The sequence below is a fragment of the Podarcis pityusensis genome (genome assembly GCF_964106645.2).
Source record: "Podarcis pityusensis genome assembly, chromosome: 9".
In the NCBI taxonomy this organism is placed as follows: Eukaryota; Metazoa; Chordata; class Lepidosauria; order Squamata; family Lacertidae; genus Podarcis; species Podarcis pityusensis.
In genome coordinates, this window is record NC_138034.1 from 23,674,946 (window position 1) to 23,691,320 (window position 16,375).

A 16,375-nucleotide genomic window follows, 5' to 3' on the forward strand; every position below is an offset into this window, starting at 1 on the left:
AGTCGTACCTTCTTTGGAACCCAAACATCCCAAGTGGCTTCCGATTGAGTGCAGGAAGCTCCTGCAGCCAATCGGAAGCCATGCTTGGTTTTCAAACGTTTTTGGAAATCGAATGGACTTCCGGAACGGATTCCGTTCAAGAACCCATGTACGACTGTACTGTAAGTATAATGCAGAAGAGTAGACACAAACAAGTGGAAGCCTACATTAAGGCATAATTATTTCAAATAAAATGTAGTAATTGCATGCTGTAATTTAGGGGTAGGTACAGCTGCGGGTGGTGCTGTGGGTTAAACCACAGAGCCTAGGATTTGCCGATCAGAAGGTCGGCAGTTTGAATCCCCACAACGGGGTGAGTTCCCATTACTCGGTCCCTGCTCCTGCCAGCCTAACAGTTTGAAAACATGTTAAAGTGCAAGTAGATAAATAGGTACCACTCCGACGGGAAGGTAAACGGTTTGCCAGAAGTGGCTTAGTCATGCTGGCCACATGACCCGGAAGCTATACGCCGGCTCCCTCAGCCAATAAAGCAAGATGCGTGCCGCAACCCCAGAGTCGGCCACGACTGGACCTAATGGTCAGGGGTCCCTTTACCTTTTTACAGCTGCTTCAAAATAAATTTGATCTTTCCCCTTTCCATATGCAAAATTTGCTGTCTGAGGCTGCACAACCAGGGTCCACAATGGTTAGGCCAAGACTTCATTATGAGCAGTATTGTGTTTACTTTGTTATCTGAAAGCATTTGTCCCTTGAACCATTCAGTAATTCCTTGTCCCTAGAAGACTGGAAAAATTTAGGGTGACTAAAGAGTTGAGTTGCCAAAGGGCAAGGGCATGTAAGTTACCCATATTAGCTCAGTGCTGCTTCAAGACAGCAAATGCTGGCTTGTCTTGTATGATCTGAAAGTGCCCTTTAACTTTCCCCCCTCAGCTATCGGTTGCTTCACACATTCAGGAAGGACAAAGGACAATTGCAAGCCAATGATGGTTTCAAGCTTCTTTTTAGCATGTAGATATTTTAAACTTGCTTCAGCATCTAAATCCAAAATGTAGCATTAACAACAACAACAACAACAACAACATTTCTCTACTGCCCTTCATTTGAGGATTATAGGGCAGTTGACAATATGAAAACACAAAAATACATATAGTAACAAACCAAAACACTACCACCCAGACAGTTTAAAAGCCCATAGATTGTTTAATTAGTTGAAGGCCTGGGAGAAGAGGAAAATGGATATTAAGCACGTGCACATTAATCTCAGAAGCTGCTGGAAAATCAGGGTCCTGATTTATCATTATAGCAGGAGTCATATGCAAGTGCCAAGGCTGAGTAAAAGGCTATTTTTCCCACTTTAAAGACCTAAATATTATACCAGTTTTAGGAAAACTCTTGTTAAAATTGCCCTCAGGCCAGACCACATCTGAACAAAACAGTTTTTGTTATTGGGTGGGTATATGTGGTTTAAATATGCACAATTCACTTAATTCTAATATTTTTAAATAATCATTTTTGGTTGTTTTAGGTTATGTGGATAAAAATACAGTGAGAAGGTCCAGAATTCTTCCCATTTTATTCCAGGCAAATAAATATATACTAAGCTGGCATCTAAGAAGAGACATACTTCTTTCTCTTGTTTTCACAACTTGGGGTTGAATAACAGCACAGTAGGACCACGGCTGTCAATCATCATAGGCCTTGCTTATGAATACTTCCTGAAATATTAACAAACCAAAGAGAAAAGAAGATGCCATGGTCAGGAAACCATCTTCTCCTGAAGAGGCCATCGGTGACATAAAAAAAAGTTTGTAATTTGCTTGTGTTGGTATTAAATTTTAAACTGTCTTGGCAGAAAGATGCTGTAAAGCACCTTAAATAAGCAAATAAGTAATGTTTGACAGGATATAATACGCCTTTATAACAAGGCAGCCAGCCAAGTTCTCCCCAGCACCACCATTAAGGAGGAAGTGCAGAAACAGTTATCCTGAGAAATTGGGACACAAGTGGTTGTGGATGTACATTGGAGAACTCATTTGCTCAGTTTTCCTGAGTGAATCCTTTTCTTGTCTAAGTGAATGTGTGCCATATATTCATATTGAAAAAAATAAAACTACAGTGGTACCTTGGTTCTTGAACTTAATCCGTTCCGGGAGTCCTGAAACTGTTCGAAAACCAAGGCCGATTGGCTGCAGGAGCTTCTGGGTTTACGGCGTTCAGGAGCCGATTTGTTCAACAACTAAACCGTTCGAGAACCAAGGTACCATTGTACTCCATTTGAGCCCACCATTGTATTTAGCTTCCATAGCACTGGTCAGCTTGACCTCCCCTGAGAGGGTGTGTGTCTTTTTGAGTGCATAGAGACCCATTGTCCCCTGCTAAATGCAGAGTCTCTCTCTTGGTGCCCTGCCCATAATAACTGACATTTTGCTGTTATTGAACGCTCCTAGGATATCTCTATGACGTACATAAAGGATGCTTAGTAGGATATGAAATTAGATTAATGTTTGTTGTTCATTTCTTATGGGTTATATCCAGCTATGTCACCCCAGGGTTGATGGTTGAAAGTCAATTGATTTCCATTGAGTTTACTCTCAGTGCATCTTAGATGGCAAACATATTAATACCATGCCCATTTTTAAAGAACTCAAAGTTGCTTATAATAATAATAAAAAAGAAAACAGTATGCAAAACATCAACAGTATGTAGAGTGTTTATGCAGAAGAGCACTTACTGGAACATCAGAGAACTGGAGGGCAGATTTATATACACCTTTACCCTATTCTAGTAAATATTCTGCTAATGTCTGCTTTCTTGTGTTTTGGATATATGTTAAGCCACCTCAGTTGGTAGGCAAGGTATAAATACTCCTAAATAAATAAAGACAGTCATCATGGAAAACAACATATAAATATAAATCAATTAAATAACAAACAATAAAGGAATAATTAAAAAAACTAAGTAGTTAAACATTTATTATTTCAATGCAATATCCATCAAAATGTATATATTATTTGCACTGGTTTAGACAAGTCAAGTAACAAAATGTAGCTGTATTTTTTAAAAAAGGTTTTTATAGTGTAACATTCTTGCTAGTGTCAAAAAGGAAGTCAGGCTTGCCGAAAAACGGGCCTCTTATTTTTTCATTGGGTTTCTTCTGCTTCTTCTTAGCATTTTAACACACTTGAAGATATTGGGTTCCGAAAGAAAGTTCTATTCTGCGTCTAGCTTCCTGAAACAAAGGAGTGTTGTTCCTTCAGGAGAAGTACCGCTTCTTCTTTCCCCAATCCTCACTTCCTTTGCAGCCTCGCTGGTGATCAGATGCATATCTTAGAACGCTTCTGAAAGTGATGGTTCATGATGCTTTTGTTTAAAGCTTTGCTATTAGCATATTATTTGGCAGCAAAAGACACTTTGCTACAAATGTCCTTCTGTGGCTTCAGAAATGGCCTGCCTTGCTTGGCAGTTTTAACAGTGGACAGTAAATCTAGCCTGAGCCTGAATCCCTTTATTATCTCCCTTTATTGGCATGTTGAATGATGAAAGCTGAAACACCAGGAGGATAACAGAAACAAAGTGCTCTCTTCTGTTACTCTAACCCTCCATTAATGGAAGAAAGCCCTCTCAGTTCTTCCCTAGTAAACTATGCAGAATGCGACCTGAAAGACGAAAGCATCTCATTAAAGAGCACAAGGCAGACCTAGCCTACAGAAACAATATACCAGCGCAGCATGCTTTGTGAAAGAGGTTGGGATAAGGCTACTGTAAATCCCTTAAGTAGTTTGTAACTATCTGGCAATTTTTTTTTTAAAGGGGGGGCACCATCAAAGGAAATGGCAGATTTGTTAGGGGTGTAAGGTATGCCTGAACTTTGTCTGCAAACATGAAAGGATATCCAAGATATGAAAGAACACAGCAATATGATCACCTCTAGATGTTATGAAATGAGAGAAATGGGAAGCACAAATTCCTTTTGCCTCCTGTCCCCCCATATATTTGTAATGCTTGAATTGGAACTTAAGCATCTTTTACTTATGCGCGCGCACACGCGCGCGCACACACACACCTTGCACAAAACTTTTAATGTTGGACCACACCAGTCCTAATGGGAGATACGCAGCTTCAAATATGATCATTATAAAGAAGTGTAGCCTACTTGGTGGTGCTCGTCTTTTCCATCATCTCATAATTTCTGAGGTTTCTGTGAAGGTGAAATAAGACGGTGCAAGCAAGATGTGGTTGCCAATGAGGCAGCTGTTCTGTGTTACTTTCTTTCTCCTTTTCTGACATCTCTATTTGCAGCCGTAGGGGCTAGGAACTGCCTTTGTCTTTAAATCAGAAACTAATTGCTCAAGAAGCTGAATTCTGCACCCAGTGCTATCTGCTGCAGCTTCTGTTTTACACTTTTGCAGAATTGCAGAAGCTGGAATATTGCTTAGTTCTTTTTAAATTATGAAGTGGTTTATAAATGCTTTTTAAAGAATGGATGGGACTCTATGAAGGTTAATGCCATAAACACACCTTTATAGTGGTGACCTCCTCTGCCTATTGAATTTTTTTCAAAGCTTGACTGGTGCTCATACAGGCTAAGACGTCTTCATTCTTCCAGGCCTTTTAAGATTTTGATTTAAGTCCCTAAAACCTGTGGTTTTAGCATATGTACTGGATGGCTATTTCTGGTTCTGTGCTGAGTATGGTGTTTTATTGTGGATTTTTATGTAGTATATTCTCCCTGTTGTGTTCCTATTTTTTAATTTTAAAAGGGCTGGGGTGGGGGGACTTCATCTGGCCACTGGCCTGGGTTTCCCTGCTCCCAGTGGGCCACTCTTTACAAGTATAATGATTTATAATAATAATAATTTATTATTTATACCCTGCCCATCTGGCTGGGCCTCCCCAGCCACTCTGGGCGGCTTCCAACAAAATATTAAAATACAGTAATGCATCAAACATTAAAAGCTTCCCTAAGCAGGGCTGCCTTCAGATGTCTTCTAAAAGTCTGGTAGTTGTTATTCTCTTAGACATCTGGTGGGAGGGCGTTCCACAGGGCAGGTGCCACTACCGAGAAGGCCCTCTGTCTGGCTCCCTGAAACTAGGGAAAGGTAGGGAAATTAATAGCATAGCTGGATCCAATGGACTTTCTGGGGCTACTTTTGCTGCAGTGCAGTCAATCCCAGCACCAGTGGCCTTGTTCACATTGCCATTCAGCTGATTGCTGGTGACATCAAATCTACCATGCTTATGAAGAATCAGGAGTGCACTTTAAGGCTCCTGACTGTGTGTGGGCCAAATCTATCTGTTCCACTCCTTATGCCACATATGTTATCAGATGTGGGGCATGTGGATGTCATACCCTCCAACATTTCTCTGATGAAAATAGGGACATCCTATTCTTATTTTACTTTTTTATATACCCCACCCATCTAACTGGGTTGCCTCAGCCCCTCTGGGCAGCTTCCAACATATATATATATATATATATATATATATAAAAATAAAACAGTAAACAATTTTTTAATAAAACTTCCCTATACAGGGCTGCCTTCAGATGGGTTGGATAACTCCATACCCTCCAACATTTTGCCAATGAAAATAGACATGTCCTGAGGAAAAGCGGGACGCTCCAGGATCAAGTCAGAAACTGGGATGGCTTCTGTAAATCCAGGAATATCACTGGAAAATAGTGACATGTGGAGGGTCTGGGTTGTGGTTTTGTGGAAACTGCCTTGAAGGCCTTATTAGGCTTCAGGGCCAGAGGTGCCATTTATTTGGCATCTCATAAGTACAAATAATAAATGCTGTGCTGGATTTAACAATGCCAATTAATTTACAGCGGTGGGAAAATAACCATAGTTTACTACTGAAGAAAAGCATGGATATTGACTGATGAAACCGAAGGATATCCTTAAGCGGTCTTTGGATTACAACCTATTTAGGCATTACACACAGGATGGAGGTAGTGTTTCTGTAGGAATAAGAGAAAATTACCATCTTTAGTGGCATGTCCTTGGAGGACGAGGGAACGTTGTTCAGCTGGATGTGATTCGTTGGCCTTACTTCAGATACCTCTGGTGCTGCTTCCAGCTGCAATAAAGCACTGCTTGTCTGAAGTGTATAATCTTGATGTGAACAAAAAACTGAAACAAAAATAGGCATACTGTCATTAGATTAAATGTATGTACTGACAGATCTGTAACATATATTAGGTTTGTGTCTCTAGCTAAATCAATTTTCACTTACCCTTATAAACCACGAAAAATTAGAACCAAAATACTGTTAAATGAAACCTGTGTGGAGACATTTACAAGCCAAATATGCTGGTAGTATGTTATCTCTGCATATTAAATTATGGCTGGCACATGGACACAGAAGGCTTGGCCGACCTTACTTTTTCCTGTAACAAGGGAGTTTGCTGACAATGGTCTTTTTGTTGGCATATCTTCCAACAAATTTTTGAGACTGAAGATACAGCAGGATCCTAATCTCAGTGTTTGTTTGTTTTTAAGATAGAAAATGGAAATACTCAAACTCAAATTCATATCTAAGTATTTTTACATGTCTAGCTGTGGATATATATTTTTAAACAAAACTAATCTAAGAATAATTAAAGGGAAAGTGTATTGATAAAGTGTTCCCTATACATTCTGTATTCAGTGATGTAATTTTACAAATACATTAATTTTAATTCAATATTTGTAATATTTACTCTATTGCTCTCGTGCTCATTTTTATGTTGTTTTTTGTCCCCATGTCAAAATGCAAATATTATTATTTTTTTGTTATTATACTGATGGCTGTTAAGTGTTGCCATCTTTAAGGTCATGCCGTGCTCCAGTAATACATAGAGTGGTTTCAAGACCTACCAAAAAGAATCAGGTAGAAGTTGTGTTTCAGATGTGTAAAAGCCAAAGACATTTGTTGTCAAAAAACTTGTGAAGAATTATAGAAAAATTAATCAACACTATTTTAGTAATCAGTAATTCATATGCAGTAACTTGTTAATAGCAACAACAAATCCATGTACTACCTTTCTTTGTTACTTGTATGATGGAGGCATCGTGTGATTCCTGGGTTGGGGTACAATCCTGGTCTCTGGGGTCAGGCTCTGTCTCCAAATACCTGCAGGTTTGCATGGTCATCTTGAAAAACGGCTCATGCCCAAGCTTCCATGCAATTGGGACACTCATTTCCATGTAACTGTGTGATAGTATTTATTTACTGTATCTATAAATAAGTGAAAAGTCTCTCTTCCTCACCTTAATGAACTCTCTTCACTACTTCTCCTAACTACAGTGGTTCCTCGGTTTAAGAACAGTCCGGTTTAAGAATGATTCGGTTTACAGACTCCACAAAACCGGAAGTAGTGTCCTGATTTGAGAACTTTACCTCAGTCTAAGAACGGAAGCCGTATGGTGGAAGGGCACCGGTGGCAGGAGGCCTCATTAGGGAAAGCGTGCCTCGGTTTAAGAACAGTTTTGGTTTAAGAACGGACTTCCGGAACGGATTAAGTTCGTAAACCGAGGTACCACTGTGCTTTGCAATGCTCCTGTTCATCACGTGACGTTCCTTGCCAGCATTCTAAAAATACCAGGGTATTACAGTAAGGGGGCCAGCATTACTGCAATGGCATCTTCTGTATGCAGAAGATTCTGCCTCTTAAGTTGCATGCCAGTGCCAAAGCTTTCTAAGGTTTTAGAGCTGAAGCATGCAGTCCAAAGTGCCATTGAATGGGACTCTCTTGTGGACTGTATGATTTCAGAATGCAGGTGGGGGGAATCATACATACAAAACGTCATGACAGGGTCAGAGAGCAGGCTGGCTCCATAGAAAAGTAAGAGAATAACGAGGAGGTGAAATTGTCCTTGACAACTGAAGTAAACAGAGATGTAGAAGTGAATGTGAGGAACTCCAGACAAAGTTGACACAGCTAATTGAGTCCCAGGGTATATGGTCTGAAGGCACATGAGCCCACCATCTTGCTGAAACTTAAGTGGGTGTGATTTTTCTGGATGTGAGTTTCTGGATGGGTGACTAACTTGGGAACAACATGTAGACTGCCTTGGGTTCTGTAACAGAACAGAGACATGATATAAATGTAAGAAAAGAAAAGAAACAAATAATGAACTGATACACTATGTAGCAGCTGATTACACAAAGCGAAAATCCTTGGATGTGTTTACACTTTAAATGACTTGGAATGCAATCCTAGCCCTACTTACCTGGAGTAAAGCTCCACTGAATTCAGTAAGACTGACTAATGCCTAGGTGTGGTTAGGATTGTGTTGTTACTACTTAAAGAGGAGGAAAAGAATTCCAGCCAACGAGTTTAGTCAATCCAGCTAAGGATTGGCTAGTGTTGCCAAGGAGTTTGTGTGTGGCATTTTTATGCTTTTCTTCCTACCATGTTTTCCCCTTCTGAAAACACTTATTCAGTACTGGTGCAAAAGCAAAGTATCTCTGTCCCTGGCATAATTGCAGCATAGGATAGCTCCATAAGAGGCAGATCTATGAATCATCATCAGTAAGTCTCTACTTTGAATCTCATATTAGCTGGGGACTCGGTACATAGATGTAGACAAGCCACACTCTTTCAGCCTTAGCCCCACATCTGGGAATTGGGTATGGGGACCATAACACTAACCAACCATCCAGGTTGTTAGAATTATAACCAGATAGTGTGTGAGAAAATCTTTGAACACCAGAAAGTGTTATATGAATCCCAAGTATTGTATTTTTTTATTATGGTATTCCACAGAGTTATTCTGCTTTCTGCAGTCTGGTTTGCTTGCAAATGGAGAGGAACATAAGGAATCACTTATTGTTGATTGTCAGCTGAAAGCTTGGGGACCTCTGCAATTGAGCATCAACAAAAGCTGAACTGAATTTAACATACTTGGCCGGACTTGTATCCTTAGGAAAGAGGCCACATTCAGTTCCTTGAAGTTTACTCCCTATTAATTGGTCCCCAAAGAGATAATTAACTCGATGCATGTTCCAAAATAAAATACCCCATCTATCCAAACACCTTCAGCATTGATGGAGTCTCTCTTTTTTGTCACCTCATTCATCTGTAAAATCTGGAGGAAAAGATCCACAGTCTTCTTTTGGATACTCAGTTTTAAGAACATGACATTTTTAGCACTGATCAATCAATCAATCAATCAATCAATCAATCAATCCTGGAGCACAAAGTTTTATTGTAATAATACTTGTCCTACAAAACTACCACAGCCTTAATAAAAGGCCATTCCTCATGAGATGTTTTCAACTGTGGTTTAAGTAATCTGAGTACAATGTGCATTGTATTAGGGATTATAAGTCTACATGTATGTTTTCAAATGCACCTTTCACAATTAGTCAAAAAAGCAGAAAGGACCAAACACCCCCCCCCCCATTTTCTTTGAGTTATTTGATGTGAAAAACCACAGCCTACCTCGTTTCAAAAATGTGTGTGCCCTCTGCATCTCGTAGAGTCTATGTGCATTTTGTACTTGGGAACCCATAAGTGTAAAGTGTCTTTGTAAGGAACGTCCCTTAAAGAAGTTTAATAAAACAGCCTGGAACAGGGACAGAAAGAGAGACTAAAGCATGTGAAGTGAGGACATACATTTCCACAAAACAGGAGGCGTGACAAGCACATTAATATAGATGCATAAGGAAGTGAGAAACTTCAAATTGTGTTAAGCATCTATTGCTGTCTTTCATCCTCTTCAATCTGGCTGTAAGTCCTTGCTCTGGGCAGTACTTCAGGAGGATTAATAAGGCTTCTAGTTAAAATCAGGCTTTTTGACTTCACTAGGCTTGGAGATGGGTTACAATATGAACAGTTTATTGAGCATTGCACCAGCAAAGGCCCGAAGTCAAATGCTCTAGGAAACCACAGACCATGGTGTTCTTCTCCAGTGAACAGCATACTGCAAATGACTTTTCCTCCTAACAGTGGGTGGTATCTTAAGGTTTATGAAATTGAAAGCTATTTTACACCTTCTCTAAATATAACGTTTTTGAGACGAAGGGGAGGGGGGAAACCTTGTGGTTTTTTCTGTGATGTGTGCATGAAACAGATTCTGAATAAGTAGCAATAGATCATGACTGCTAAGGGTAAAGAAAGAGAAATCACTTATTGCAAAGCATCAGGGTTAATGTTTTCAGACCACTATGTCAATCTGCATGACAGCTTTAAAGGAAATAAATTATAGCATGACTGGGAGTTGAATGTTTAGTCTGAAAACAGACATGGCTGCGGCTGCATTTTTAGCCTTTGTGGGCTCAGCGAAGGACCCTTTTGTCAGCTTTTAGCCATGCGAAATGGTTGGCAGCTTGAAGCATGTGATATTTTGCTGGCTTTGCCTTGATGTTTTGCAGAGAGTGCTTTTTCTCGTGGAAGGAGACGTGTTGGGAAAGGGAAACTAAACCCAAAGATGTTCATCTTCTCGTGTAAGCACGAGAGCTGCTGTTGAACTTACTGAGATTTGGAATGGATTTTTGCACAGACCTTTGCAACGTTCTGCTAGCAGCTTCTTTCTGCCTGCCAAGAGTTCTTTGGATCCCATCTATTATGTTGGAAGGGAAGGCATTTCCGAGTTCTGCCTCTAAAAACTCAGTTTGAAGCTGAAGGATGAAACTTGTATGATGCTGGCCCAGCAAGAACGGTGTTCCTCTTGTACACTGATGAAATTAAGAGGGGGTTTTTTGGGGGGTGGGGGTGGGGAGCGTAATTGAAATTATGTATTTTGATCCAGTTGTTCAAGAAACGTTACGTGGTAGCACAATGTGTATCATGAGGGCAACAGATGGGATCACCAAGGACACAGGGACCCTTTGCAGGGTGCATATTTTGCCCTTCCATATGAGTGAAAATTTGGCACCCATCGTTTTCTTTTGTTCCCTACCCACTACAACCATCAGATTCATACAACAAATGCAGTGGCAGTTCATAAACATCTGGTTTTGGTCGACTGCGAGTTCCCAAAAGAGGGGACATAGGAGAGTATGCAGCAACTTTCATACCGCTATGTTTATATGTGCATGTTAATTACCAAATTTCTATTCCTGGGTAAAGAAAATGATTGTGAATGGGGTGGGGGGGAGGCTTGTGCTGAATGAATAGCTGAGAAAAGACTTTGTCTCTTACTGGAGCATACTGCATAAGTATTGCTCGCTATTGGTAACATTTGCTCCTTTCATCTACCTGCACACTGTTGAGAAGTGTCTGCAATTCCTTTCACAGGGAGAGTCACCCCTGAGCAGCTCAGCTCACATATCCAACTCTTCAAAAAGAAATTTGAGGCCATTGAGAACCATTGTGGGCTTCTGCAGATTGCGTTGGCTGTTGTGCAGACACTGAAACACCCTCAGAGTGCCAAATGGGACAATTTCCTAGCCTTTGAAAGGCTACTTGTGCAGGTAAGATAAAATGTGAGATTTTTATGTCCTTTGCTCCAAGAAGTTAACAGTGGCACTTTTTAGGTAGGCCACCATCAAGATTCTAGCCAGGCCCCAGCCTTTGCTTCCATTAAAATCTGTAGATTATGTTCTAAACTAAACTTTCTTAAGTTTCCTTGAACTGATTAGAACAGTTAAGCATGTGCTTAAGTCTCTCCCATGTAATCAGAACAACTGAGGCTGTAATCCTATAGAATTGACCTATAGATCTTTGAACTGACAAGAGCTTACTATCGAGGAAACATACAGTTATGTACTGAGTTGAATAGGATCCAAAATGCAGCAGTCTGATTGGTCCTAGAACAATAGGATCCAAAATGCAGCAGTCTGATTGGTCCTAGAACAATAGGATTCAGAATGCAGTAGTCTGATTGGTCCTAGAACAATGCAGCAGTATGATTGGTCTGCAGGAGCCACCCAATCCAGCTTCAGATGGAAGTGAATCCACAACCTGATTGGCCTACAGGAGAATTCCGGAATTAGCCAATCATGTGCAGCCCATTGTACAAATAATGTATATATAGCATATACTTTGGGGAAACTTTCATTTCCTCCTCACCACTATGAGCTGAAGAAAGAGCATGAAATCCACTCTCGACTCTGAGTATATTTCACATACATAGGATCAAACTTTTTAAAAAGTTGCCCGGCTTTGGCAAGATTGTGCCAATTGTATATAAAATATGGTTATACCACTTGTAATTTTATTTGAATAAAAAGAGGAAATACAGGCTCAGCACTGTGCAAAGTCTGCTGAAAAAACAACAGCACTGTGTTGAACTAAATTCCGAGTGAAGGAAAAAAACGCAGAAGAAGAAAAAGGGCAGAAGGCAAGCAAACATTTTAAAATATACATTTTGATGGTTAGTTCTTACCAAGTCCTTTCTTAATCATACCCATCTCAGGATTTATACCCATTGCCTCCTAACCTTTATAATAGGTTTGGAATTGGAGCCAAAGCAAACTTTCCTCTCTGGCATTATAATTGTTTCCTAAGTACACATTCATTTGCTGCAGTCAAATGACAATTATTTTGAATTGCATTATCCATAAGGCTTGCAATTTTCTGAACTAGGACACACAGCCCTATTTCTAGCAGGCAGCGGGTTGTGAAGAGGGAAACTGTGGACCTAAGGGAAAACAAATCTGAGTTTCTAAGTTCAATGCTCGGAAAACATGGCTGTCCTTAGGGAAAGAATCATAGCTTCGTTGCAGAGGCTCAGAACCTAGCCTCTCCATGTAGACCTGAGAAAGTCTGCTCTCCTGAAACCATAGACAGTCGCTGGCAGTCAGTGTAGGCAGTACTGAACTCAATAGTCCACTGGCATGATTCCAGCATAAGGACGCTTCCTATGTACTGAATCATAATACATGATGCCAGCTTTCTAAGATGCTTCTTTTCTGCAAGGTGTAAAGTCAGAACTGTGCGATAAAGACTCTGATACACTTCTCTGTCTGCTTAAGATTATTTTTTTTTAAAGCGTTTATTAATTTCCCAATAAGAACATCCAATTAACATATCAAATCAAATCCAATAATAAAAAAAACTAAAATTAAAAAGTCCAATTGTCTTCCAAATTGTAATAATTTTTTGTTTTGGCTTCCCACGGTCTGAATTCCGAAGCACTTTCAACATCATAGTCCTGCCTCTCATCATCATTAATGTTTTTCATAGTTCCATATCTCGATTTTATCCTCCACGTTTTTTAATACAATAAATTGCAAATTAACTGCACTCCTCTAAATGTTAGCTGCTGTTATATACCGGTACACCTAGATTAGTCTTTGTCCCTATAGTGCTCATGGGATTATAATTTTATAGGGCAGACCAGTATGTGCTTCCTGAACTTCCCAGCCCCATTCTCAGTCTGCAAATTTGGGCGAGACAATATGTGCTTTGAGGGAGATGGGTTTGAAGAATATTCCTTTCTTTAATGGGGGAATTATGCAAGAATTAAATGTTGCTCCTAGGGGCACTTCTGTCATCCCCCCCCCCCACGTTAAACGTTTTAGAACAGAGACAACGTAAAATAACACAAAAGAAGCAATTAAATGGCTGTGTACCACCTCCTGTTAACCTGAGCCACCCGCTAATTGGACCTTCATTTTCTCCAGATTAAGCCTCATCCAGTCCATTGCAGCCTGCAGACCTCTATTCAGCATGTCTGTATTGGATGAAAATTAGTAGAGTCACTCCAGCATATTGGTGACCCCCTGGATGCTTGCACCGTGTCATTTCATGTAAAAACCAAGCATTGCAAACAAAGTAAAACCCTGTAGCACAAAGTCCACGGGGTACAACCATACCCTATTTTCATCTCCATGAAAGTTTACCAGGCAAGAATGAAAGCACCGGAATGCTGTGTCCTAACTTCCTCAGTTCTCATTCTGAACAGTTGATCCAGAAGCACACCACACTCAATGGTGGTAGCGTCACCCAACTCCCAGTTCTTTTCCCACTAAAAGTTATCCAGCAGGTTGACCAAGGCTGTTTTGCTGCCAAAACAGAGATGGATGCCAGACTGAACTGCATCCAGATCATCAGTGTCATCCAAGAATTCCAGTACAGCCACCACCATTCAAACACCTTGCCCAGAGAGGGAAGATTTATGACCTGTTGATAGCTGTTGCAGACTTCTGGGTCCAGGGGTGATTTCTTAGGAATATCAGTTGTTAGCAGCAGGGACCACTATTAGCAGGGAACATGATGATCTGATTGAGAATCCTAATACAATGTGTCATGGGGAGACTTAAGTAAGGGAAAAATGCATTTTTCCTCCATCTGTGAGCTCCTTCTCCTCTTGTACACCATCTCCCGATGCATTTTATAGACTCTGCAGTTTTCTAGATTAGGGCTGCTGCAATAATCTGCGCTTCCTAAAAACATAAACTTTCTGGAAAAAAATTCATAGCTCTCAATCAGGAATGGGCAACCTGTGGTGCATGCAATTGACGTGTCGCACGCATGCCGTGGAACATGCTAATGTGTTATTATTTTTGTGCGGTGTGCACACATCACGTGGCATGTGCACATCATGCACACGTCACCACAGAATATTGAGCTCTTTGTGCCAGCTAATACCTCCTTGCTGGTTATCTTGAATCACCCACTCAGCCAAATTCCAGCATATGGGAGAGAAACGAGATGTACTAAATAGCTTATATGGTGACCTATTTAATCTGATATCTTGCAGAGAGAAAAAACATATTTTGTGCAGATAGACACTCTTAAAAGGCAAGGCATTTTAAGGATCGCCTTGAGAGAGAAACAGGTTTACACAAGTTGCAAATTGCTGAATATCTGCAAGGCATTTTTGAATGATTAGTATTACACATTGATATTACTATAGCCAATTTTAGAGGCACACCATCATCTTATAAGGAAGAGGCAAATGTGTGTCACATCTGGTGAACATCTAGAGACTTTCTGAAAAACATCATCACATTTTTTGCGCTTGGAAGTATGCACTAATGCCCTTGAGTTAGCTTCTCCTGCTATGAATGTTTTGAAATTGCAAAACTTCCAAAGATAACAGGAACATGTTTCACATAATTGGGAGCGATTGCTTTGCGATGGATGTCCTCATGTGTTTTTGTATCCAACGTTGGTTGACATTTCGTGCCTTGAAAATACATCATGGATGCCATTCTTGTATTTGTGGAGGGACTTTAGCTGCTTTCCCCTTGACCCGAAGAGGAATCAGTTGAGCTAATACTCCAATCCAAAATTCATTGGGCAGGATCCAAAAGAGCTACTTCTGACCAGGCCCAAGGGTTTGCAGAAACCCAGTGGAGTTTTTGAGTCCTTTTCTTTCAATAGCTGACTCCACACTGGTCTTTTTACGGTTGCAGTTTCAAAAGCAGTTTGTTATGCCATATGGAAAGCTGGAGCGGGTGCTCCTGTTTTGAAGAAAAACAGCCCTAAAGCCCCCATTGAGTATACAGAACTATGCTTAAAAACTATACTATGATGATGATGATTCTGTCTATATTATTGGGGGAGGGGAATTTTTACTATAAAATCTAGATACTTGTTTTTGCTTCTATAAACTCTAGATACAGATTATCTTCTTTTCTTTTTGAGAAATGTTGACATTCTTGAAACTGATTGTACTATAGTTTTAAACAACTGCTTTTTCAACCCACGAGCAAAGCCAACTACCCAGGCCACAATCTTCATCTTATCTGCTCACCAAAAGAAAAATTGCTCCCTCCCGTATGTGTGCAGTCTATATGGAACAAAAAGAAGAAGGAAGAAGCAAAACTGCCCTTCAGGGCAGAATTTCATGTTTGTTCAACAGCTTTGAATGCAGGACATGCGAGGCATTTGCAGGGTGGACTTGATCAGCAGTTGAAACACTTAACCACTCCCATAGATGCCTGTTCTCCTACTGATAGGACTGTTTCCCCTCCTTGCTTCCAGTTTCTGAGACCATGTAGAAATGAAATAATTTAATATGCCCACCTCAGGCAAGAATTGGCAGGGGAGGAATGGTAGGCTGGAAAATGTTTTAAGCATCTCCTCTGTCCTGATAATTTCCCCCTACAGTTGATCCTTCAAATGAGGAACCCTGGGTTTTCCAGTAAAGTCTACTTTTGCCCTTAGACTGTGTCCTTTCTATTTTCATTTAAAGTCTGTACAGATATACAGTCTATCTATGTTCATTTACCCTGGCACTTCAATAGATTTAACACTGCGAATTTTAGTCTGTTTAAAGTTATATATGTTTTCTTGTTCATTGTATTTGTTTTATGTTGCACACTACCCTGAAGTCTGACATGAGGAAGGGCTGTATAAAAGTGTTTTAACATGTATGATCTGTCTGCTTTGAAAAGGAGCTGAGCCCACAGTGGTGGGTCATTTCATGAGCATCTTTCTCAGCTTTGAAATGGGGCAGCTCCCCTATTGATGATTTTCAGTGATTACTACAAG

The 16,375-nt window shown here is 40.3% G+C and overlaps 1 protein-coding gene across 4 annotated transcripts in view; it reads left to right on the plus strand.

The window, feature by feature from the left end:
• Positions 1-16,375, plus strand: part of SCFD2 (sec1 family domain containing 2) — a 149,053-nt gene that overhangs the window by 17,799 nt on the left and 114,879 nt on the right. For all 4 annotated transcript variants that reach the window (XR_013990373.1, XM_081020513.1, XM_081020511.1 and 1 more), the window contains exon 4: positions 11,228-11,403. Coding sequence is in view for 3 of the 4 variants with exons in the window: in XM_081020513.1 (XP_080876639.1) it covers positions 11,228-11,403 (176 nt within the window). In the remaining variant the exon portion in view is untranslated. The remainder of the gene's footprint in view (positions 1-11,227; positions 11,404-16,375) is intronic.